A 25468-nucleotide genomic window follows, 5' to 3' on the forward strand; every position below is an offset into this window, starting at 1 on the left:
CTTTTGTCAAACTCCATGCGGGCTGTCATGTGCCTTTTACTGAGGAGTGGCTTCCGCGTGTCCACTCTAACGTAAAGGCCTGATTGGTAGAGTGCTGCAGATATGGTTGTCCTTCTGGTAGATTCTCCCATCTCCACAGAGGAACTCTGGAGCTCTGTCAGAGTGACCATCCGGTTCTTGGTCACCTCCCTGACCAAGGTCCTTCTCCCCTGATTGCTCAGTTTGGCCGGGCGGCCAGCTCTAGGAAGAGTCTTGGTCGTTCCAAACTTCTTCCATTTAAGAACGACGGACGCCACTGGTTCTTGGGGACCTTCAATGCTGCAGACATATTTTGGTACCCTTCCCCAGATCTGTGCCTCGACACAATCCTGTCTCGGAGCACTATAGACAATTCCTTCGACCTCATGGCATGGTTTTTGCTCTGACATGCATTGTCATCTACGGGACCTTATATAGACGTGTATGCCTTTCCAAATCATGTCCAATCAATTGAATTTACCACATGTGGACTCCAATCAGGTTGTAGAAACATTTCAAGGATGATCAATGGAAACAGGATGCACCTGAGCTCAATTTAGAGTCTCATAGCAAAGGGTGTGAATACTTATGTAAATAAGGTGTTTCTGTTTTTTTTTATATACATTTGCAAAAATGTCTAAATACCTGTTTTTGCTTCGTCGTTATGGGGAATTGTGTGTAGATGGGGGGGAAGTATTTAATCAATTTTAGAATAAGGCTGTAATTAAACAAAAAATACTTTCCGAATGCACTGTAAGTACCATATATAAAGCTACGTTCTTGGATAAAAATAAATAACAAAATGGCCGCGCTAGGGAAATGTTACCCCTCCCAAATCCATAGACAGCGCTCTACATGCAATGACTGAACATATTTGTACAAAATCTTAACCATATTTTGAAGCTATGCATTGTTTACATTCTTGCTGTTTTTAAACAATGGAGAAATAAAACCTTAGCCTATATTTTGGGTTATGGTAAAGACATATTTACGCTACGTCCCTCAGGCATTTATAAGTTACATTCTTCAAGGATCAATGGGTAAATATCAAGGATTTAATTGACTATAGAACAGCTTTAAATCCCAGGCTGTAGCTTTAAGTACAGTTTAAAGCCTAAGTGGGGGCTTGTGATTATGTGAACAGCACTCTGTGCGTCATCTAAAGGTTAGCCACTGCAGCATGTCCGGGCAGGCAAAATGCTGCACTATATGAATGGTGTCATTTGTCATGAACTCCCCAGAAACTCTCCTGGAATGTTTCTCCTCTCCTGGAACTGACCTGGAATATGTATCCTCTCCTGGAATGTTTCCCCCTACCTAGAACTCTCCTGGAATGTTCCTCCTCACCTTGAACTCTCCTGGAACTATCCTGGAATGTTCCTCCTCACCTATAACTCTCCTGGAACTATCCTGGAATGTTCCTCCTCACCTTGAACTCTCCTGGAACTATCCTGGAATGTTCCTCCTCACCTTGAACTCTCCTGGAACTATCCTGGAATGTTCCTCATCACCTAGAACTCTCCTGGAATGTTCCTCCTCACCTTGAACTCTCCTGGAACTATCCTGGAATGTTCGTCATCACCTTGAACTCTCCTGGAACTATCCTGGAATGTTCCTCCTCACCTTGAACTCTCCTGGAACTATCCTGGAATGTTTCTCCTCACCTTGAACTCTCCTGGAACTATCCTGGAATGTTCCTCCTCACCTAGAACTCTCCTGGAATGTTCCTCCTCACCTAGAACTCTCCTGGAACTATCCTGGAATGTTTCTCCTCACCTTGAACTCTCCTGGAATGTTCCTCCTCACCTAGAACTCTCCTGGAATGTTTTTCCTCACCTAGAACTCTCCTGTACCTATCCTGGAATGTTTCTCCTGACCTTGAACTCTCCTGGAACTATCCTGGAATGTTTCTCCTCACCTTGAACTCTCCTGGAACTATCCTGGAATGTTTCTCCTCACCTAGAACTCTCCTGTACCTATCCTGGAATGTTTCTCCTCACCTTGAACTCTCCTGGAACTATCCTGGAATGTTTTTCCTCACCTAGAACTCTCCTGTACCTATCCTGGAATGTTTCTCCTCACCTAGAACTCTCCTGGAACTATCCTGGAATGTTTCTCCTCACCTTGAACTCTCCTGGAACTATCCTGGAATGTTTCTCCTTACCTTGAACTCTCCTGGAACTATCCTGGAATGTTCCTCATCACCTAGAACTCTCCTGGAATGTTCCTCCTCACCTAGAACTCTCCTGGAACTATCCTGGAATGTTCCTCTTCACCTTGAACTCTCCTGGAACTATCCTGGAATGTTCCTCCTCACCTTGAACTCTCCTGGAACTATCCTGGAATGTTTCTCCTCACCTTGAACTCTCCTGGAACTATCCTGGAATGTTTCTCCTCACCTTGAACTCTCCTGGAACTATCCTGGAATGTTTCTCCTCACCTAGAACTCTCCTGGAACTATCCTGGAATGTTTCTCCTCACCTTGAACTCTCCTGGAACTATCCTGGAATGTTTCTCCTCACCTAGAACTCTCCTGTACCTATCCTGGAATGTTTCTCCTCACCTTGAACTCTCCTGGAACTATCCTGGAAGGTTCCTCCTCACCTAGAACAACAGCTCCACTGGGAATTGTTATAGCATGCATGTAATGAGAATGTGCTAGATCGCCAAGGAAAAGGTCTGATGTTTGATAGGAGTATATACTTGGTGTGTGTGCACTTATGGAGAATTCCTCTGTTCACCAGAAGTAGAAATGTAGGTAACTCCAGAAGAGGTGTGTGTGCTTACAGAGAGGACACCCCCTCAGAGATGAGAGTGGCTGCAGTGTGTGGGAGAGAAACGAATGCACAACACATACCTCTATAGACTCTTCTCCTTGTAGATTGCTATCCTTGCTGATGAGCTGTAGAGACCAGCTAAATACTTTTCATTATAGGCCTTCATGTACAGCACAATATGTTTATATTGTGGTCACATTTTGATGGAATTCTCCGCTCATTTTCCCCTGTATAATGCTGACTTTTCCTCTACATAATTGAATCAAACTGTATAAGTCTGGTTGGTATCAGAGTATGGTTAGTAACTGTATAACAGTCTGGTTTGTATCAGAGTATGGTTAGTAACTGTATAACAGTCTGGTTTGTATCAGAGTATGGTTAGTAACTGTATAACAGTCTGGTTGTGGGTATCAGAGTATGGTTAGTAACTATATAACAGTCTGGTTGTGGGTATCAGAGTATGGTTAGTAACTATATAACAGTCTGGTTGTGGGTATCAGAGTATGGTTAGTAACTGTATAACAGTCTGGTTTGTATCAGAGTATGGTTAGTAACTGTATAACAGTCTGGTTTGTATCAGAGTATGGTTAGTAACTGTATAACAGTCTGGTTGTGGGTATCAGAGTATGGTTAGTAACTGTATAACAGTCTGGTTTGTATCAGAGTATGGTTAGTAACTGTGTAACAGTCTGGTTGTGGATATCAGAGTATGGTTAGTAACTGTGTAACAGTCTGGTTTGTATCAGAGTATGGTTAGTAACTGTATAACAGTCTGGTTGTGGATATCAGAGTATGGTTAGTAACTGTATAACAGTCTGGTTTGTATCAGAGTATGGTTAGTAACTGTGTAACAGTCTGGTTGTGGATATCAGAGTATGGTTAGTAACTGTGTAACAGTCTGGTTTGTATCAGAGTATGGTTAGTAACTGTATAACAGTCTGGTTGTGGATATCAGAGTATGGTTAGTAACTGTATAGCAGTCTGGTTGTGGGTATCAGAGTATGGTTAGTAACTGTATAACAGTCTGGTTGTGGATATCAGAGTATGGTTAGTAACTGTATAACAGTCTGGTTTGTATCAGAGTATGGTTAGTAACTGTATAACAGTCTGGTTGTGGGTATCAGAGTATGGTTAGTAACTGTATAACAGTCTGGTTTGTATCAGAGTATGGTTAGTAACTGTATAACAGTCTGGTTTGTATCAGAGTATGGTTAGTAACTGTATAACAGTCTGGTTGTGGGTATCAGAGTATGGTTAGTAACTGTATAACAGTCTGGTTTGTATCAGAGTATGGTTAGTAACTGTGTAACAGTCTGGTTGTGGATATCAGAGTATGGTTAGTAACTGTGTAACAGTCTGGTTTGTATCAGAGTATGGTTAGTAACTGTATAACAGTCTGGTTGTGGATATCAGAGTATGGTTAGTAACTGTATAGCAGTCTGGTTGTGGGTATCAGAGTATGGTTAGTAACTGTATAACAGTCTGGTTGTGGATATCAGAGTATGGTTAGTAACTGTATAACAGTCTGGTTTGTATCAGAGTATGGTTAGTAACTGTATAACAGTCTGGTTGTGGGTATCAGAGTATGGTTAGTAACTGTATAACAGTCTGGTTTGTATCAGAGTATGGTTAGTAACTGTATAACAGTCTGGTTGTGGGTATCAGAGTATGGTTAGTAACTGTATAACAGTCTGGTTGTGGGTATCAGAGTATGGTTAGTAACTGTATAACAGTCTGGTTGTGGGTATCAGAGTATGGTTAGTAACTGTATAACAGTCTGGTTTGTATCAGAGTATGGTTAGTAACTGTATAACAGTCTGGTTGTGGGTTTTACAGTATGGTTAGTAACTGTATAACAGTCTGGTTTGTATCAGAGTATGGTTAGTAATTGTATAACAGTCTGGTTGTGGGTTTTACAGTATGGTCAGTAACTGTATAACAGTCTGGTTTGTATCAGAGTATGGTTAGTAATTGTATAACAGTCTGGTTGTGGGTTTTACAGTATGGTTAGTAACTGTATAACAGTCTGGTTTGTATCAGAGTATGGTTAGTAATTGTATAACAGTCTGGTTGTGGGTTTTACAGTATGGTCAGTAACTCATTTCACTACGTGTCATTGTGTTTATCAGAGTATGGAGGGAGGCCAGGGACCGCATCGTGGGCTTCCCTGGGAGGTTCCATGCCTGGGATGTCAACCACCAGTCGTGGCTCTACAACTCTAACTACTCCTGTGAACTGTCAATGGTACTGACGGGCGCCGCCTTCTTTCACAAGGTACAGTCCCTCCCCCTCTCCCATCATTCAAACCTGTCACCCCTGACCTCTATGTGACGTAACTCTGCTGCCAACTCGCCTGTCTTACTGAACCCTATGTTTCAAATGTTATGTGCCCTAATGAACATGACCCTGGTTGATCCTCTGCTGCATGTTGTCTCTGCTGCAGTACTATGCGTACCTGTACTCGTACGTGATGCCCCAGGCCATCCGCGACATGGTGGATGAGTACATCAACTGTGAGGACATCGCCATGAACTTCCTGGTGTCGCACATCACCCGCAAGCCCCCTATCAAGGTCAATGGGCCACGCATGCACACACACCCACATCGAACGTATACATTTTGAACACACACAGGTACTCTGAAAAAACACACCCGGGGGCCCTGCTTATTTATATTTCTGCTCACTTAGACCAACCATTACTCAACCTGACATGTTCAATATACTGTTGTGAATTATAAATCAGTACACAGCGAGATTGAATTGTTGCCCTAAGCTTGCGTTTCCCTCTAAATCTATTTGCAAGACATTTCTGACTAGTATTTACAGATTTATGGCTAGTGGACTAATTATACCAACCAAGCCAAGTGGAAGTTGTGAGACCCTCAGTTTTAGCCCCTTTGATATACAGAGGCTTGATTCAGAGGTGTTTCTTAGAATTAGAATTTAAGGACATGCTTTGATGGAGTGTGTAACTTGACAGGAATTCCCTGGTAGGAATTAGGCTGGTGAATAGTGCAAGTAGTGGAAGTAATCTCCTGTAACTAAGTGACTTGAATTTTTCTGGAAAATCAGCCTTAAGAGATGCAGTAAGCCTCCATCTTGTGTGTCGCGGACAATTACATTGGACATTTTGCAGACACTCTTATCCAGAGGGCCTTTCAATTAGATTTGAAGGGCCTCTCTTAAGGGCACATTGGCAGATTTTTCACCTAGTCGACTCAGGGATTCTAACCAGCGACCTTTCAGTTACTGGCTCAGTAGCTTTCTGTGCTAGTATTCATTGACACACACTGAGTTTACAAAACATTAAGAACACCTGCTCTTTCCATGACATAGACTGACCAGGTGAATCCAGGTGAAAGCTATGATCCCTTATTGATGTCACCTGTTAAATCCACTTCAATCAGTGTAGATGAAGGGGAGGAGACAGGTTAAAGAAGGATGTTTAAGCCTTGAGACAATTGAGGCATGGATTGTGTATGTGTGTGCCGTTCAGAGGGCTAGACAAAATATTTAAGTGCCTTTGAACGGGGTATGGTAGTAGGTGCCAGGCGCAGCGGTTTTTGTCAAGAACTGCAACGCTGCTGGGTTTTTCAGGCTCAACAGTTTTCCATGTGTATCAAGAATGGTCCACCACCTAAAGGACATCCAGACAACTTGACACAACTGTGGGAAGCATTGGAGTCAACATGGGCCAGCATCCCTGTGGAACACGTTTGAGACCGTGTAGAGTCCATGCCCCAATGAATTGAGGCTGTTCTGAAGGCAAGGGGGGGTGCAACGCAATGTTTGGTATACTCCGTGTACGACCATATGTTACAACTGCATGTTCACGGTATCAACAAAGCAATAAAAATGGTTGTTACATTGTAATTAGATATGTATACAGACTCACACCCTGTCTCACACACTCACACATTCCCTCTCTCTCCCCATCTCAGGTGACGTCTCGCTGGACCTTCCGCTGCCCCGGCTGCCCTCAGGCCCTGTCGCATGACGACTCTCACTTCCACGAGCGCCACAAGTGCATCAACTTCTTTGTTAAGGTGTACGGCTACATGCCCTTACTCTACACGCAGTTCCGCGTGGACTCTGTGCTCTTCAAGACGCGCCTACCCCACGACAAGACTAAGTGCTTCAAGTTCATCTAGCCCAGGGCTAGGCCCAGCTAAGAACGTTGGGCAGAACGGAGCGAGAGAGTGAGGAACTCAGGCAGGACGGAAGAGAGAGCAGAGAGGACTGGTTCTGAGAAAGAGGGAGGTTTTGGGATGGGGGCTTAAACCCAGGAATGGATCTAGGATGAATGACACAGACCACACCTTCACTGGAACCTCTGATAGGCTGGAAGCTGAGAAGAACCTCTGCCAATCAAGAAGCCTTTTCATTTTTTAATGTAATTGTATTCTTCATCATGTCTTCATGTTTGTTACATCATCAACTACTACAGATTTCATTTTGCTTGTTATGGGCCTGCAGAGAGAAAGAGGAGAGGACGCTGGCAACACTGCCTGTCCAAGGACAGTGACTTAACTTGACTCTGCGAGACAAACTCAAACTGGCATTGTAAACGGACTGGTTTTAAACTGACACAGGGAGAGAATGAAACAGTGGACTGTCACATGGGCCAGCCCTGAGCTCCTGAATTGCTAGCTAGACATTTCACCTTTTGAGAGATAAACAAAGGCATACCATTTGTCATTGCACAAATTGTTTTTTTATTTTATTTTTTACTCATTTTACATGAATTTACTCTACTCTTGTATATGAAACCGTGAGAGAAGCACTGATGGTCGCAGAAGTATTCTATTCAATGATCTTGTTATTTGTTTTACGTGGTGTTTAATAGTGTAAATCTCCATGTGGGATGGTCAGTCGTCACCAGAACCTTGTTATTGGCTGACCCATAGAATCACTAGAATGGGCGAAGGCCCTCAGACCATGTCAATTTAACAGTAGATTATATTTCTATGGGCAGACCTAAACTAAACTAGAAAGTGGTCTTTGTCATTCTGTCTTTAAATTACCTCAGATGGAGACTACAGGACCATTATGCCACAAGTTCTACAAGTTTACCAGAAAAATCTGTAAAATATTCATAGGAAACTGTATTAGTTGGAATGCCATTACCTAACACATTCATTAAGCCTACAGCAGACTACAATGGTGTAAAGTCAGACCTTGGCTTTTTTCAGACTTTTTGGATGTTAGTGATATTGGTCTACCAATGGTTGTTGTTAAATGTCTGAGTAGTCCTAATTAAGTGTTCAGTAATGGAGTAGGGTGACGTTGCCACTAGATGCTGATCTTGGCTCAGTTTTTAACTTCTCCCACTAATGGTGAATGTTAGGATTGGGGAGGGGAAGCTGATTCCAGATCTGTACCTAGGGGAAACTTCCCACAGGAGCGTTCGATAAATGATGTCAATTGGGCAATTGTACAAGGAATTGAAAAAGAAGCTTATTTCGACTCTGAAGATGTTTTGGTGTTTCTGTCTGTCATCATCATGGTCCAATCATGTCAAAGGTTACAGTTCTATTCAGTTTGAACCTTCAAAAGGAGCTTCTTCTCTGTACAGTGTCTCCATGTCGGTCCCTCAAGTTTCATTTCATAACGATTTGATGCTCGATGAATGTTTTCTTCGCCAAATAGGTACGATGTTCTATGCTGAAAAACAGCACAATGTTTTGTAAAGTGCACAATGCAGTCTGGTACCCCCCCACCCCCCCGTTAGACAGTACCCGGCCACCCCCATCCCCCCCAAAAAATGGCCATTCAGCTATTAAAATGACAGCGCCTGCCCTTGTACTATGCAGCCCTTATTAATTAATGTACTTAGACCGGTCTTACTCTGGGAGGCTACTTTTATAGAACTCAACATTATCGCGCCCCATACTTTCTGTATATTTATTTAATTGAATATATTTTCTAAGGCTTCTAAAGGGGTTTGTGAATAGAAATGACTGCAATAAAATGGAATGTGATCTTGGTCATTAGCTCTCAGACAACGGAACCTGCTCCCCTGACTGACCCGGCATCAGTGGGCCCCATTACAACACTAACGAAAACCAAATCAAGTGTTCTTTGTCACATGCTTCGTAAAGAACTGGTGTAGACTAACTGAAATGCTTACTTACCCTTCCCAACAATGTAGAGAGAACAATAGAACGATAATAACACAAGGAATAAATACACAATGAGTAAAGTTAACTTGGCTATATACACGGGGTACCAGTAGGGAGTCTATGTGCAGGGGAATGAGGTAATGGAGGTAGATATGTACATACGGGTAGGGGTAAAGTGACTAGGTAACAGGATAGATAATAGACAGTAACAGCAGTATACTGTAGGTAGGGGTAAAGTGACTAGGTAACAGGATAGATAATAGACAGTAACAGCAGTATACTGTAGGTAGGGGTAAAGTAACTAGGTAACAGGATAGATAATAGACAGTAACAGCAGTATACTGTAGGTAGGGGTAAAGTGACTAGGTAACAGGATAGATAATAGACAGTAACAGCAGTATACTGTAGGTAGGGGTAAAGTGACTAGGTAACAGGATAGATAGACAGTAACAGCAGTATACTGTAGGTAGGGGTAAAGTGACTAGTTAACAGGATAGATAATAGACAGTAACAGCAGTATACTGTAGGTAGGGGTGAAGTGACTGGGCAACAGGATAGATAATAGACAGTAGCAGCAGTATACATATAGGTAGGGGTGAAGTGACTGGGCAATAGGATAGATAATAGACAGTAACAGCAGTATACTGTAGGTAGGGGTAAAGTTACTAGGTAACAGGATAGATAATAGACAGAAACAGCAGTATACTGAAGGTAGGGGTAAAGTGACTAGTTAACAGGATAGATAATAGACAGTAGCAGCAGTATACATATAGGTAGGGGTGAAGTGACTGGGCAATAGGATAGATAATAGACAGTAGCAGCAGTATACTGTAGGTAGGGGTAAAGTTACTAGGTAACATGATAGATAAGACAGTAACAGCAGTATACTGTAGGTAGGGGTAAAGTGACTGGGCAACATGATAGATAATAGACAGTAACAGCAGTATACTGTAGGTAGGGGTAAAGTTACTAGGTAACAGGATAGATAATAGACAGTAGCAGCAGTATACTGTAGGTAGGGGTGAAGTGACTGGGCAATAGGATAGATAATAAGCAGTAGCAGCAGCGTATGATGAGTCAAGAGTTGATGCAAAAGGGGGTCAGTGCAGATAGTTCGGGTAGCTATTTGGTTAACTATTTAGCAATCTTAAGGTTTGGGGGTAGAAGCTGTTCAGGGTTCTTTTCGTTTCAGACTTGGTGCATAGGTACTGCTTGTCTATGACTTGGGTGGCTGGAGTCTGACAATTTTTTAGGGCCTTCCTCTGACGCCGCCTGGTATTGAGGTCCAGGATGGCAGGAAGTTCAGCCCCAGTGATGTACTTGGCCTCACGCACTACCCGCTGTAGCGCCTTGCAGTTGGATGCCAAGCAGTTGCCATATCAAGCGATGATGCAGCCAGTCAAGATGGTACAGCTGTAGAACTTTTTGAGGATCTGAGGGCCCATGCTGAATCTTTTCAGCCTCCTGAGGGGGAAGAGGTGTTGTCGTGCCTTCTTCACGACTGTGTTGGTGTGTTTGGACCATGTCAATTCCTTAGCTATGTGGATGCCGAGGAACTAGAAGCTCTCAACCCGCTTCACTACAGCCGAGTGCTATGGGGCGATAGTGATTTAGACGGGTTACCTTGGCATTCTTGGACACAGGGTCTATGGTGGTCTGCTTGAAACATGTAGGTATTACAGACTGGGTCCTGGAGAGGTTGAAAATGTCAGTGAAGACACTTGCCAGCTGATCAGAGCATGCTATTTGTACCCGTCCTGGTAACCCATCTGCCCCAGCGGCCTTGTGAATGTTAATCTGTTTAAAGGTCTTACTCACATCGGCTATGGCGAGCGAAATCAAACAGTCGTCCGGAACCGCTGGTGCTCTCGTGCATTCCTCGAAGCGAGTATAGAAGGCATTTTGCTCGTCTGGTAGGCTTGCATCACTGGGCAGCTCATGGCTGGGTTTCCCTTTGTAATCCTTGATCGTTTACAAGCTCTGCCACATCCGAGTGTCAGAACCAGTGTAGTAGGATTCGATTTTAGTCCTGTTTTGAGGCTTTGCCTGGTTGACGGCTCGTCGGAGGTCGTAGTGGGATTTCTTATAAGTGTCAGGATTAGTGTCCCTGCTCCTTGAAAGCGGTAGCTCTATGTGGCATTGACTGCACGTCGTAAAACTTGCCCTAAAATGCAGACCTGAGATCAGCTCTAGCCTGCACCAATCTTAACCGGAACCTTTGACAGCTGAAAAGCAAAACTGATCTGAGATCAGGACTTTGAGACAACAACAGTCTGGGTATGCGCTCAAACTCAGTTAAACCTGTTTTATGACTCTGGGTCAATCCATTTGCAATAAGGTGCACTCGCACCTATCAGTAGCTTCAGTTTGAGCTCCAGATGTTGCCTGCATAATTTCCTGGCTGACAGACTTCTGACATTTCCTGGGGCAGGGAGGGGTCTGGTCGGGTGACGTCTCACACAGTGCTTTGAAAGTCCCACCTCCATCCTTCCCCTTTCAGTTTTCTTCCGGGTCAGTGGCACAGGAGGTTTTGCCGTTGCAACAAGCAAGGAAAGAGGGCCAGGAAAAAGCCGGCACTCATTCCTTTAGCTAGGTGTTTAAGTGTTCTGAAACTCTGCTCCTGTGACTGTCCCTCACCCAACCCTGGGTCTTGTTCATTATACACCAAACAGACTGAAGCAGAGGGAATATCTGGATTAGGCCAATAAGAAAGGCTTGTTTTAATTTAGATGAAAAAACAACACTAAAGCTGTTTGCTTGTGTTCCCTAATGAATAGGGCCCTGGACTAGCACCTGCAACTACTACTGCCAGCCCTGTTCTGTACCAGACTGACCAATGATGACAGGGTAAAACAAACCATTGAAGGCCAAACATGGAATTAAAGTTGGTTAAAAACATGGCTCTGACTCGTGTCGTTCTTTCGTCGTCCAGCTCCCTGTCTCCTCCTTTACCACAGAAATAGAACAGTAGGCCTACATTTCTGACATGCACTGCTTCATTCTCTCAACCCACATGTTATTAGCCACTTCATGAGCTTGTTCAGCTTAGTCGATGATACTGCAAGATAGACTATGGGATTTAGTTCAGTCAGCAAACTGGGTCTCAAACTAGGCTAGAGCAATGTGTCACCAATCTCACCATGGGAGAATCTCAATTGCATACTCCTCGCCTCCTCAAAACCCATTGGAGGAGAAGGTCACAGGGGAGAGAGCTCTGGTTTTCTCATCCAATCGGGTTTTGAGGAGAGTGGATGTGAGGACCATGCAATTGAGATTGTCACAGTGACTCCATTCCACAGGACTTTGTGTTATGAGGTGTGGCTGTTTGCTGCAGGACCCCTGGCCCAATGGGGGTGGGGTGTTGGGCAACATGCCTGAACTAAACACTGGCTGCTCCAGCCAGGAGTGAGGAGGAGGTTCTTGACACCGCTGCTCCAGCCAGGAGTGAGGAGGAGGTTCTTGACACCGCCGCACCCCGCTGCTCCAGCCAGGAGTGAGGAGGAGGTTTTCTTGACACCCCCGCACCCCGCTGCTCCAGCCAGGAGTGAGGAGGAGGTTCTTGACACCGCCGCACCCCGCTGCTCCAGCCAGGAGTGAGGAGGAGGTTCTTGACACCGCCGCACCCCGCTGCTCCAGCCAGGAGTGAGGAGGAGGTTCTTGACACCGCCGCACCCCGCTGCTCCAGCCAGGAGTGAGGAGGAGGTTCTTGACACCGCCGCACCCCGCTGCTCCAGCCAGGAGTGAGGAGGAGGTTCTTGACACCGCCGCACCCCGCTGCTCCAGCCAGGAGTGAGGAGGAGGTTCTTGACACCGCTGCTCCAGCCAGGAGTGAGGAGGAGGTTCTTGACACTGCCGCACCCCGCTGCTCCAGCCAGGAGTGAGGAGGAGGTTCTTGACACCCCTGCACCCCGCTGCTCCAGCCAGGAGTGAGGAGGAGGTTCTCGTTGCAGTAAAACATGGGTGCTACTACTAGTGTTCACCTCTGCCATCCAACATGTTTCACAGTGAAATGTGTGTCCAGTCCTGCTTCAGAGTCAGCAGGACACGTGTCATGATACTTCTGTGTGGAATGCTGCTTGTCATACAGTAGGTCTATTCCTCACCAGGGATTCTCTACATAGAAATAGAATAACTAGATTATATTTCCATGGAAGAACATAGTGTTGAGATGTCATGACATTCATGCAGGGTGACACAATAGCTCTAATTTGTGACACATTAAAGGTGCTGGGTTGGCCACCAACCGGTCGATCTCTAAGGCATTCCTAGTCGATCACCACTATTTCTGTAAAAAAACAACGATAAAGCCTTGTATTCCTATTTCTTTTACGCGTTTCACACTGTTGGTGGTATGTGCACTTGATTCTGCTGCCCTTGTACCGGGAAGGTAAAGTAGGCATACCGCTGGCCAAACCGATAGCTCAGACCATGGTGTCTGCACAGTATTCTCCAGACATTAAAAAGAAGTCTCGTTGCACAGCAAAGAGACCCAACAAACACAGTGAAGAGCTGCTGTTTTTATATGTACGTTTATGTTCAAGTTCTTATTCAACAGTGTGAACACTTCAACACCTTTATAAGCTTTATAAGCTTTATAAGCCACCAGCACTGCAGCTGCAATGAATGAGTATAGCAAAGTGTTCCGATAAGCTTGCCTTGTTATTATTAGCAGCTTGTCTTTTTTAAAATCAAGGAATATTTCACTTTCTCTGGTCATAGGAGTAATAACATTCATTTGTGCATGAGGCAGAAGTAATGCAGTGTGATTTGAGTTTCACCATCAGCTGGAAGACTGTCCCCTTTTCTCCACGGAGGGAAAGAGGGCGGAGGGACCGTGAGTGAGAGGCAGCCCTCCCCCTCAGATTGACCATCAGATGCAAGCCATCAATCCAGTAAAAAAAAAAAGAAGCTAATTATTATGCTCACTAATTTGTGCCTCACAAGTAATACAACAAATGATCTATTACCAGTACAATCATATACCTACATGTTTTAAATATCATTTCAAAATGACCTGAGAAGAACAACATTGGCAGGGCAATTCAAGCAAAGCCAATGCAGTGATAATGTATTGGGCCTCATTGCTTCAGAACTGTTTTTAATTGGTTAATGTTGCATAGGCTTAAGATTTTTCAGTCATGTTTGAAAAAAGATCTGAGCGGTTGATCTCAGCTTGCATTTCGACTCAGAAAGTGATCTTGACTCAGAAAAGGTTGTTGACCACTGGGGTACAGTGCTGTGTTTGATTCTGTAACGATGTTTAAAAGACAAACCAGTGAGCCACAACAAAACTAATATTGTTTTTCTATTCTCAAATGATGATTCAGATGACCACAACAAAAAGACATGTAACAGACAATGCATCGGGAGATGAAACAGCCGTAAAAAGAAACCCCTAAAATAAGACGAAAAATCAATCTGTCAAATGGATATTGCATAATGTAACGAGGATGTAAACAGTGAATAAATAAGCATTGCTCATTAGCATACAGTGCCTATAGAAAGTCTAAACCCCCTTTAACTTTTCTCCACATTTTGTTGTGTTACAAAGTGAGATTGAAAAATATTTAATATAATTTTTTTTGTCATTGATCTACACAAAATACTCCATAATGTCAAAGTGAAAAGAAGATTCTACACATTTTTACAAATTAATACAAAATAAATAACAAAAATATAGTTGTTGCATAGGTATTCACCACCTTTGTTTAATAAGCAAGCTTAAATTAGTTCAGAAGTAAATTGTGGCTTAACAAATCACATAAGTTATATGGACTCACTCGGTGTGAAATAATAGTGATTGACATGATTTTTTAATGACTACCCCTTCCTCTGTCCCCCAAACATACAGTACAATATATAGAAGGTTCCTAGTCAAGTATTGCATTTTTTTCCCCTTCATTAATCTTAAAAAATACTAATACTTTTTTTTTACATTTTATCGTATTTTGTGTAGATCGTTGACCAAAAAAATTGAATAAAATCCATTTTAATCCCACTTTGTGACACAATAAAAATTTTCAGAAATTCAAAGGGGTTGAAGACTTTTTCTAGGCACCATAGTTGTTGCAGACTGTTACAGGCCCAGCTGGCTCTAACAGTCATGGTAACAGTATTACATTGCATCATCCTCGTTGTCGATGGCTGCGAGCTTCAGATGACAAATGTCTGATATGCTGGTGTCATTTGAGGACAGTACCATAGAAATGTCAGCCATATTGAGTGAACCCGTGAGTGTTCCAGTCAAATTGCCATGGTCTGAGGGGCTTAGTCCCATCTAGTCATTCTATTTATATGTTCAGTACAACCCCGGAAGAACGGTTTGCTCTAGTCGTTGTTCTTCTCCACACTCTTTGGTCCTCTGTTCAGGATGAAAATGGTCCATTGTAGGAGATATGTATAGTCGTATTTTGATCATCTTCTGTAAACAATTACATGAAGATATACTATTGTGGACCAGAATATGGGAAATGAATGACACAAAATTGTTCTCAATCTGAGACTGAATGGTCCATTTCATGGCCAGAGGTGTCCATTTCATGGCCAGAGGTGTCCATTTCATGACCAGAGGTGTCCATTTCACCGGTGAGGTCTATCAGCTGTTATTACGAAGATGAGTCTGACTTTGATGACCCCATCGACAATGACTGGAGCTGGGAGTTTAGCACCAGTCAGTCTGTCAACCAGACCAGTCTGTCTCAGATTAAGTGGCTGGTTTACAGATTAAAGAGTAGTAAAGCAGCTGTCAGTGAACGGGAGACTCCAAGTGGAATCCACGTGCTTCTCAAAGCGCTGCACCCTCACACACATCCCACACCAGGTGAAAATGCATAGTATAGGTGGATGGTTCCTCACAGCTCCTCGTCTGCTTCTCTGAATGAAGGTCATGGAACCCATTCTCTCTCTCGACACTGAGGTCAACATACCCCGCAATCTTCCTATTCCTCCAACGTATTCCTCCTATTTAACCATTTCATTTCACATATATTTATATAGCTTATTCTTTGTCAACAAGATCAAATCTGGTGATTCTCATCAAGACCTGTTCAAGATTCCAAGAGCGTGTGCCAGTGGCACACCTGCTGTCCCTCAGCCTCCTTCATCTGGCTCCAGTGTGCCTGCTGCTCCTCTCCAGTGCTGTTGAGCCCCAGGGACAGCCAGCCCACCTTCTCCCTGGCCTTCATGCTGCTCCTTCGGCTGTACACCGACACCACCAGGGAGACCTCGGACAGCTGGAAGAGGGCCACCTGGAAGACAACAGAGATGTGTGGGTTGTTTCTCTCTGTCTCTCTCTCTGTCTCTCTCTTTCTGTCGCTGTCTCTCTCTTTCTTTCTGTCTATCTCTCTCTCTGTCTCTCTCTTTCTGTCGCTGTCTCTCTCTTTCTTTCTGTCTATCTCTCTCTCTGTCTCTCTCTCTCTCTCTCTCTTTCTGTCGCTGTCTCTCTCTTTCTTTCTGTCTGTCTATCTCTCTCTTTGTCTCTCTCTCACTCTCTGTCTCTCTCTCTCTCTCTGTCTCTCTCTCTGTCTCTTGCTCTCTGTCCCTCTCTCACCTGAAAGACAAAGGTCTCCTTGTAGCTGGGGTTGGGCTGACCGCGGCACACCGATGTCTTGCATTTGGACATCTCCTTGCCCTTGGAGTCCAGCATGGTCAGCTTCACATAGGTGTCTGGGGACGTTGGGAGGGAGTGAGAGAAGGGGAGAGCATGGTGAGAGGCTGCCATCTAGTGAAGATTAATGAACATAACAGTGAAGAACGGCCTGTGGATAGTGGCATTTTCTATCCCAGAAATGTTTCGGTTCTCTTTCACAATATGCCAACATTATCGGAGAGGAGCAGACACAGAGTCTCTGGTATAGATAGAACAGGTGTATGGATCGAGAGCAGAGGACTCACCTCTCATTATATAAAGTTGTCCCCCTATTAGCTGTTTTATACAACAAAACAGACCGTCTGGGACACAAAACACAGAGGGCCAGGAAGGAACGAGGAGAGAAGAGGAAAACAGAGGGAAGGAAAGAGAGTTAAGAGAGGATAAAAGGAAAGAGAGTTTAGAGAGAGGATAAAACACTGTGAAAGTAAGTAAATAAGAGGCAAGAATATAGAGGTTATTCCACCATCATGAATAAAACATGTTATTCAAATGTATGGATTTTAATGCTATAGCTACCCTAGTCAATAACATGATCAACTATGTCTCATAGCAGAAGAGAGCAACGCGTTCCAACCCTGTCTCATGTACAGACCATGGTTTCAAATAGCATTTGTTTCTTTCGAATACTTAAGCTGCGCTTGATTGAGCTTGCCTGGCACAATGGAACCAATGCAGTACTATTTCAACTCAGGAATTATATATCTACCCTGATACTATAACTACCCTGATTCTATAGCTACCCTGATTCTATATCTACCCTGATCCTATAACTACCCGACTACTATAGCTACCCTGATTCTATAGCTACCCTGATTCTATAACTACCCTACTACTATAGCTACCCTGATTTTATAGCTACCCTGATTCTATATCTACCCTGATCCTATAACTACCCTACTACTATAGCTACCCTGATTCTATAGCTACCCTGATTCTATATCTACCCTGATCCTATAACTACCCTACTACTATATCTACCCTGATACTATAGCTACCCTACTACTATAGCTACCCTGCTGCTATAACTACCCTACTACTATAGCTACCCTGATACTTTATCTACCCTGATACTATATCTACCCTGATGCTATAGCTACCCTACTACTATATCTACCCTGATACTATAGCTACCCTGATACTATAGCTACCCTGCTTCTATATCTACCCTGATACTATATCTACCCTGATACTATAGCTACCCTGCTACTTTATCTACCCTGATACTATAGCTACCCTGATACTATATCTACCCTGCTACTATAGCTACCCTGCTACTATATTTACCCTGCTACTATAGCTACTCTGCTACTATATCTACCCTGCTACTTTATCTACCCTGATACTATATCTACCCTGATACTATAGCTACCCTGATACTATAGCTACCCTGCTACTATATCTACCCTGCTACTATAGCTACCCTGATACTATAGCTACCCTGCTACTATAGCTACCCTGCTACTATAGCTACCCTGATACTATAGCTACCCTGATACTATAGCTACCCTACTACTATAGCTACCCTGATGCTATAGCTACCCTGATACTATAACTACCCTGATACTATAACTACCCTGCTACTATATCTACCCTGCTACTATAGCTACCCTGATACTATAGCTACCCTGCTACTATATCTACCCTGCTACTATAGCTACCCTGATACTATAGCTACCCTACTACTATATCTACCCTGATACTATATCTACCCTGATACTATAGCTACCCTGATACTATAGCTACCCTACTACTATATCTACCCTGATACTATAGCTACCCTACTACTATAGCTACCCTGATGCTATAGCTACCCTGCTACTATATCTACCATGCTACTATATCTACCCTGATACCCAATCTACCCTGATACTATAGCTACCCTGATACTATAGCTACCCTACTACTAAATCTACCCTGATACTATAGCTACCCTACTACTATAGCTACCCTGATGCTATAGCTACCCTGCTACTATATCTACCATGCTACTATATCTACCCTGATTCTATATCTACCCTGATACTATAGCTACCCTGATACTATAGCTACCCTGCTACTAATATATCTACCCTGATACTATATCTACCCTGATACTATAGCTACCCTGATACTATAGCTACCCTGCTACTAATATATCTACCCTGATACTATATCTACCCTGATACTATAGCTACCCTGATACTATAGCTACCCTGCTTCTATATCTACCCTGATACTATAGCTACCCTGATACTATAGCTACCCTGATACTATAGCTACCCTACTACTATAGCTACCCTGATGCTATAGCTACCCTGATACTATAACTACCCTGATACTATAACTACCCTGATACTATAACTACCCTGCTACTATATCTACCCTGCTACTATAGCTACCCTGATACTATAGCTACCCTGCTACTATATCTACCCTGCTACTATAGCTACCCTGATACTATAGCTACCCTACTACTATATCTACCCTGATACTATATCTACCCTGATACTATAGCTACCCTGATACTATAGCTACCCTACTACTATATCTACCCTGATACTATAGCTACCCTACTACTATAGCTACCCTGATGCTATAGCTACCCTGCTACTATATCTACCATGCTACTATATCTACCCTGATACTATATCTACCCTGATACTATAGCTACCCTGATACTATAGCTACCCTGCTACTAATATATCTACCCTGATACTATAACTACCCTACTACTATAGCTACCCTGATACTATAGCTACCCTGCTACTAATATATCTACCCTGATACTATATCTACCCTGATACTATAGCTACCCTGATCCTATAGCTACCCTTCTTCTATATCTACCCTGATACTATAGCTACCCTGATACTATAGCTACCTTGCTACTATATCTACCCTGCTACTATAGCTACCCTGATACTATAGCTACCCTGCTACTATATCTACCCTGCTACTATAGCTACCCTGATCACTATAACTACCCTAATACTATAGCTACCCTGCTTCTATAACTACCCTACTACTATAACTACCCTAATACTATAACTACCCTGATACTATAACTACCCTGCTACTATAGCTACCCTGATACTATAACTACCCTGATACTATAACTACCCTGCTACTATAGCTACCCTGCTTCTACAACTACCCTACTACTATAACTACCCTAATAATATAACTACCCTGATACTATATCTACCCTGATACTATAGCTACCCTGCTTCTATAACTACCCTACTACTATAACTACCCTAATACTATAACTACCCTGATACTATAGCTACCCTGATACTATAACTACCCTGATACTATAACTACCCTGATACTATAACTACCCTAATACTATAACTACCCTACTACTATAGCTACCCTAATACTATAACTACCCTAATACTATAACTACCCTGATACTATAACTACCCTACTACTATAGCTACCCTAATACTATAACTACCCTACTACTATAGCTACCCTAATACCATAACTACCCTAATACTATTTCTACCCTGCTACTATAGCTACCCTACTACTATAGCTACCCTGCTACTATATCTACCCTGCTACTATAGCTACCCTACTAGTATAGCTGCCCTACTAGTATAGCTACCCTGCTACTATGGCTACCCTACTACTATAGCTACCCTACTAGTATAGCTGCCCTACTAGTATAGCTACCCTGCTACGTCATCTACCCTGCTACTATAGCTACCCTACTACTATAGCTACCCTACTACTATAGCTACCCTACTACTATAGCTACCCTACTACTTCTACATACCATTATTAGAGATACAACAGAAGAGATCATCCATATGGATGTCATCCATATGTGATGTCATCCACATGTGATGTCCACTCACTGGGAGGTTTGTCTGAGGCTGTGTTGTTGAACTGTCTGCCCTGGATGACCTCTGCAGAGAGCCTGCCAGTGGTGGAGTTATAGATGAGGCCCAGCAGGATCTCTGGTGTGGAGTCCCATGTAGAGCGGTAGGACAAAGCTGCCACGCTGCGAGACACACTCACCAACGACCCACAGCCCTGTAGGGAGACAGGAGTGGACAGCTAACGCCACATACAGAGTTACAGAGAGGCCTTGGTATGAGAGTGGCCTTGGTGGGAATCAGTACAATGCAACTGGATGGCTTGGATTGTGTGAGACTATGCTTTCTCTGAAGGGTCAGTCTACGAGATACTGTACCATTATAGTGCATGCCTTTTAAACGATAGCTTCTACTGGTCATTTATCTTCGTTCATATCATACAAATCAGACTTCTTTGGCCAGAAATTGCACAAACAGACTCCTCCCACACACACACGCCCCTCTCCACCCCCCAGCCCTATCTCCACAGCCACTCACCGTTAGTGCTGTGCCAGGCTCCAGTGTAACGGGCAGCGCCATCTTGCCCTGCAGGTTGAGTTTGGTCAAGTAGAACACCTTCTCTCCCAGCACCTTCTCCTTCTTCATCCTCCTAACGCTGTAGAGACGGAACCTGACGGCATGGTCTGCCAGCGCCCCCTGCTCCACCCGGGTGAAGCGGAAGGTCTCTGTGAACATGGGGCACGGCCCCCTCTGCACCCCCGTCTTGGCACGTTGCTTCTTAGTGGGCAGCAGCACCAGGTGCACCTACATTTATATTTACAGATAACATTTTAAAACATACATGTCTCCTGTGTGGGGTTGCAAAATTCCAGGAACGTTCAATAAATTCCCTGGTTTTCCAGAATCCTGGTTGGAGGATTCCGGATTTCCTGCTGATTCCCTGCTGATTCCCTGCTGATTCCCTGCTGATTTCCTGCTTATTCCCTGCTGATTTCCTGCTTATTCCCTGCTGATTCCCTGCTGATTCCCTGCTGATTTCCTGCTTATTCCCTGCTGATTCCCTGCTGATTCCCTGCTGATTCCCTGCTGATTTCCTGCTTATTCCCTGCTGATTCCCTGCTGATTCCCTGCTGATTCCCTGCTGATTTCCTGCTTATTCCCTGCTGATTCCCTGCTGATTTCCTGCTTATTCCCTGCTGATTCCCTGCTTATTCCCTGCTGATTCCCTGCTGATTCCCTGCTGATTCCCTGCTTATTCCCTGCTGATTTCCTGCTGATTCCCTGCTGATTCCCTGCTGATTCCCTGCTGATTCCCTGCTGATTCCCTGCTGATTTCCTGCTTATTCCCTGCTGATTTCCTGCTGATTCCCTGCTGATTCCCTGCTGATTCCCTGCTGATTTCCTGCTTATTCCCTGCTGATTCCCTGCTGATTCCCTGCTGATTTCCTGCTTATTCCCTGCTGATTTCCTGCTTATTCCCTGCTGATTCCCTGCTGATTCCAGGAATCCTCCAACCGGGATTTTGGGAAACCAGGGAATTTATTGAAAGTTCCCGTACTTTTGCCACCCTAATCCTGTGGCTCAGTCGGTAGATCATAGCACTAGTAACTTCAGGATCGTTGGTTTGATTTCCGCTGGGGCCACCCATATGAAAGTGTATGCACGCATGAGTTTAAGTCGATATGGATAAAAGCGTCTGCTAAATGGCATGTAGTATTTTTTTATAGTTATAATGCTTTATAACTTGCTATATGCATGAACGAGCCTTCATAATGTATTATAATGAGGGTTATAATATATTAGGCCTCTTTTTTGTATCATTTCAAAATCATTTTAACTGAAGCTGAAGCTCTTATCCAGGGTGACTCAGTACATTCAACTAAGGTAGGTACTAACGTAGGTACTACCACATAAAACAATCACTGCAAGTCAAACCTTCTTCAAAATAACCACCATCTGCACAAAATCAGTGCTAGTAAGGAAATACATTGAAGGGTGAGTGCAAGACGGACAAGTACAACAGTAAAGTGTTAGTTTGTTTATCCCCCACCTGCCACGCAATGTTCCCTGTCTGTTTGAGTGCGGGGATGTCGGTTGCTGCGGTGACAGTGACGGCAAGGCGTTGCTCGCCCGAGTCGTACTCGAAGGCCACGTCCAGCGTGCCATACTTGGCCAGCGGCTCGGGCTCATAGCCCACGTGAAGATGGGAGGTTGAACCATCCTTGGGGGGGGTGAAATAAAGAGAAAGAGAGGAAGATGATAGAGGGGAGGAAAAGATGCATTGAAATTCATGAATCTGTTGGATTCAGTCCTCATCTGTGACATCACAGAGTGAGGTTAGATATAGGCCCTTAGAGCAGGACACAACACTGGGTGAAGGGGAGACGGGAGGGTGAACCATCCTGTGGGGGAGAGGGGGTAAAAGAGAGAGAGAGAGAGGATGATAAGATGGAATCTGTCAGAGTCAGTCTTCATCTGTGACATCACACAGCGAGGGGGGATCATAAAGCAGGACATGGCACTGGGTGAGTGAGGGTTAAGAGACTGATGGTAGGCCTATCATAGCCAAACAGAGTGCTAGCCAATAGGATTATGTTGTTTGCATTTGCTAGATATCCGGTATGCAACTGAGCGTGTCCGGTTAGCGTGACACATTTCCCTATGGGACATGCTAACAGTTCCCCATCTGGCATACGAGCGTCTATGTCTTAGCTCACCTCTGGTCCCAGGACGGCAGTGCTGTCACTAGGTACATCCTCATCGTAGCCCTTGTTGAGGTAACTCTCAGTGTCCGGGTCAACGCTGGCCTCACTGGAGCGCTGTGTACCATTACCGTCTGGAGACGACTCCCCCAGACCCCCCGCCCCAGAACGGGAGCGAGACACCCGGACCGGACTATTCTCGTCCTGATACGGGGGTGGCTGGAGCTCGTTGAGGGGAGAGCCTCGTCTCATCCGCTGGATGCTGTTGGCTGTGTAAGACAGTTTTGGATGTTTGATAGGTCTCTTGGGAAATGTGTCAAAGATGTATGTGTGTTCTGCCAATCAGACATGCCTGTCTGCCTGCGTGTGTGTGTCTTTCTATTTATGTTGTCACATCTGTGAGTTTCTCACCTTGTCCGGCGGATGCCTCACTGCTGTGGTCGCTGGTGTGTTTGTGTCGGTTGTCCCAGACTGAGGCTCTGTGCTGGGCTGAGGGTTCAGAGTGTCCCCCTGCTCTGTCCTCTTCACTGTCCTCCTCAGAGCCACGCTCTGGGCAGCTCTGCTCTGGATAGGTGCAAACCGATACACACACACACACACACACACAAGATCATAGTACCTCATCACAATCAGCCCAACATAAGACACAACTCCACTCTCAGAGCCTGTATTCACAAGAGTAGGAGTGCTGATCTAGGATCAGTTTGCCTTTGATATCACAATGAATCAGATTATATGGACAGGGTGGGGATCATAGACCAGCACTGCCATTCTGAGACGCTATGTGGATATGGGCCCTGATCATAGAGGATGTCACACAGTCTTCTTTGTTTTAACGTTTCAAGCCCCTATTCCATCTCCCTGTTCTACCTATTTAATGGTCTCCAGAGGACGTATTAGATATCAAACTGATCAAATCGTACACTACAGTTGATCTTAGCTGAACATCATAGAAGAGAATTATCATATTTCTAACTGGTAAACTCTCTCCCTGCATCCATGATGTCACATCTACAACAATCATTGAGAGAAATAGGTAAAACCGTGAGAACTAAAACAAGTGAACATGACAGCCACAGACAGATGTATTTTGATCCATCCATGACTGTTAAAAACTTAATTTGTTTAGAACCCTAAACACTGAGTAACAGTTAGGTTTCAGTTAGGTCACAGGTCACAGGCCACAGCCATGAAGAGGTGAAGAAGAGGGGGAATGTGGTAGAAGAGAGCAGGTTGGAAGCAGCACACCCTCTCACCTTTATCTTCTGTATTCGTCTTCTTGCTCTCTTTCTTCCCTTTCCCTTTCTTCTTGTCACTCTTTTCCTTATTTTTCTCAGAAGCGGGAGACATAGCGGGTTCAGTCTCTCCCTCTCCCTCAGGACTCATCTCATTCTCTTCCTCTTCAGCTTTCCCCTTGTTTTTCTTTTGGGATGCTCTCGACTCTTCCTCAGGGCAAAGAGATTGTGGTGGATCACTATGGTCGTCACTCTGGTGGACCCCATTGGATTTGTCCTCTTTCTGTCCCTCTTTGTTCTGACTAGCAGTGTGGTTCTCTTTCGGCAATGAGCTGGTTTCTTTATCTTCAGGCTCTTCCTCAATGGTCTCTTGATGGCTATTTTTCTTCTCTTCCTCCTGTTTCAGCCTCTCCTCCTTCTTCTTGTCTTTCTCTGCCTTTCTCTTCTCCTTCTCCTCTTTCTTCGTCTTCTCCTCCTCCTTCCTTTTCTCCTCCTTTTCCTTGTCCTCTGCAGAACTCTCCCCTGGTTTTACCACTCGCCAGCCTCCATCTTTCCACACCCATTCCAATTGGGCTGGAACATAGTCCTCTGCTGTCACGTCACTCGATTGGTTATTCTTCGAATCATTGGATTGGCTGAGGTTGGAGCTGTAGTCTGCCAAGCTTGAGCAGGCCTCAGAAGCCTGCCTCTTGATTTTGCTCCTGAATGAGTCTGCTATCCCTTCCTGGGCTTTTCCTTCCTTGCTGTCCTGGCCCCCCTCTGCCGCTTCTGCAGCCGCCTCCTCCTCCTCCGTCTGCACCTTCTTGATGACCTGGTCGCTGAGCTCGGTCAGCTGGTCACTGACGCTATAGGTGGCATCACTGACGGCGCTGGCTAGGTCGTCCACTCTGCTGCTGACTGAATCCAAGATGGAGGAGATGTTTACAGATGGTAGGTTCTGCCCAAAGCTCTTGAAGAAAGCCATGTTGGGTGGACTTGCTGGCGGCTGTGGTAGCTGTCCTTCTCCACACTGTCTGGTGGGTTCTAGATTATCTTATCACCTCATCACAGGCTCTGGCTGGGACATTTGGTTCATTAGAGTGTGTGGGCCAGGTATTACTCTCTGAAATCCATGACTTACACTTTATACATGTATGAGGAGGGCAATTTGTGGATA

General features: G+C 44.4%; 2 protein-coding genes across 8 annotated transcripts in view; one reads left to right on the top strand and one right to left on the bottom strand.

The window, feature by feature from the left end:
* LOC115159705 (exostosin-like 3) overlaps positions 1–8861 on the top strand; it is a 50470-nt gene extending 41609 nt beyond the window's left edge. For both annotated transcript variants that reach the window (XM_029709819.1, XM_029709737.1), the window contains 3 exons: positions 4925–5069; positions 5239–5367; positions 6738–8861. In XM_029709819.1, the coding sequence (XP_029565679.1) occupies positions 4925–5069; positions 5239–5367; positions 6738–6947 (484 nt within the window). In that variant the 3' untranslated portion in view covers positions 6948–8861. The remainder of the gene's footprint in view (positions 1–4924; positions 5070–5238; positions 5368–6737) is intronic.
* Positions 8862–13431: 4570 nt separating this feature from the next.
* The window catches only part of LOC115160151 (synaptotagmin-14), a 41765-nt gene continuing 29728 nt past the window's right edge, over positions 13432–25468 (bottom strand). For 3 of the 6 annotated variants that reach the window (XM_029710681.1, XM_029710673.1, XM_029710734.1), the window contains 8 exons: positions 23489–23641; positions 23093–23346; positions 22426–22596; positions 20913–21179; positions 20415–20592; positions 16812–16868; positions 16468–16583; positions 13432–16165 (listed from right to left, as the gene is read on the bottom strand). In XM_029710681.1, the coding sequence (XP_029566541.1) occupies positions 15965–16165; positions 16468–16583; positions 16812–16868; positions 20415–20592; positions 20913–21179; positions 22426–22596; positions 23093–23346; positions 23489–23641 (1397 nt within the window). In that variant the 3' untranslated portion in view covers positions 13432–15964. Of the gene's footprint in view, positions 16166–16467; positions 16584–16811; positions 16869–20414; positions 20593–20912; positions 21180–22425; positions 22597–23092; positions 23347–23488; positions 23642–24333; positions 25370–25468 lie in introns of all 6 variants that reach the window. The other 3 variants (XM_029710555.1, XM_029710618.1, XM_029710661.1) reach the window with 3 other exon arrangements.

The sequence above is a fragment of the Salmo trutta genome, chromosome 1, assembly GCF_901001165.1.
Source record: "Salmo trutta chromosome 1, fSalTru1.1, whole genome shotgun sequence".
Lineage (NCBI taxonomy): Eukaryota > Metazoa > Chordata > Actinopteri > Salmoniformes > Salmonidae > Salmo > Salmo trutta.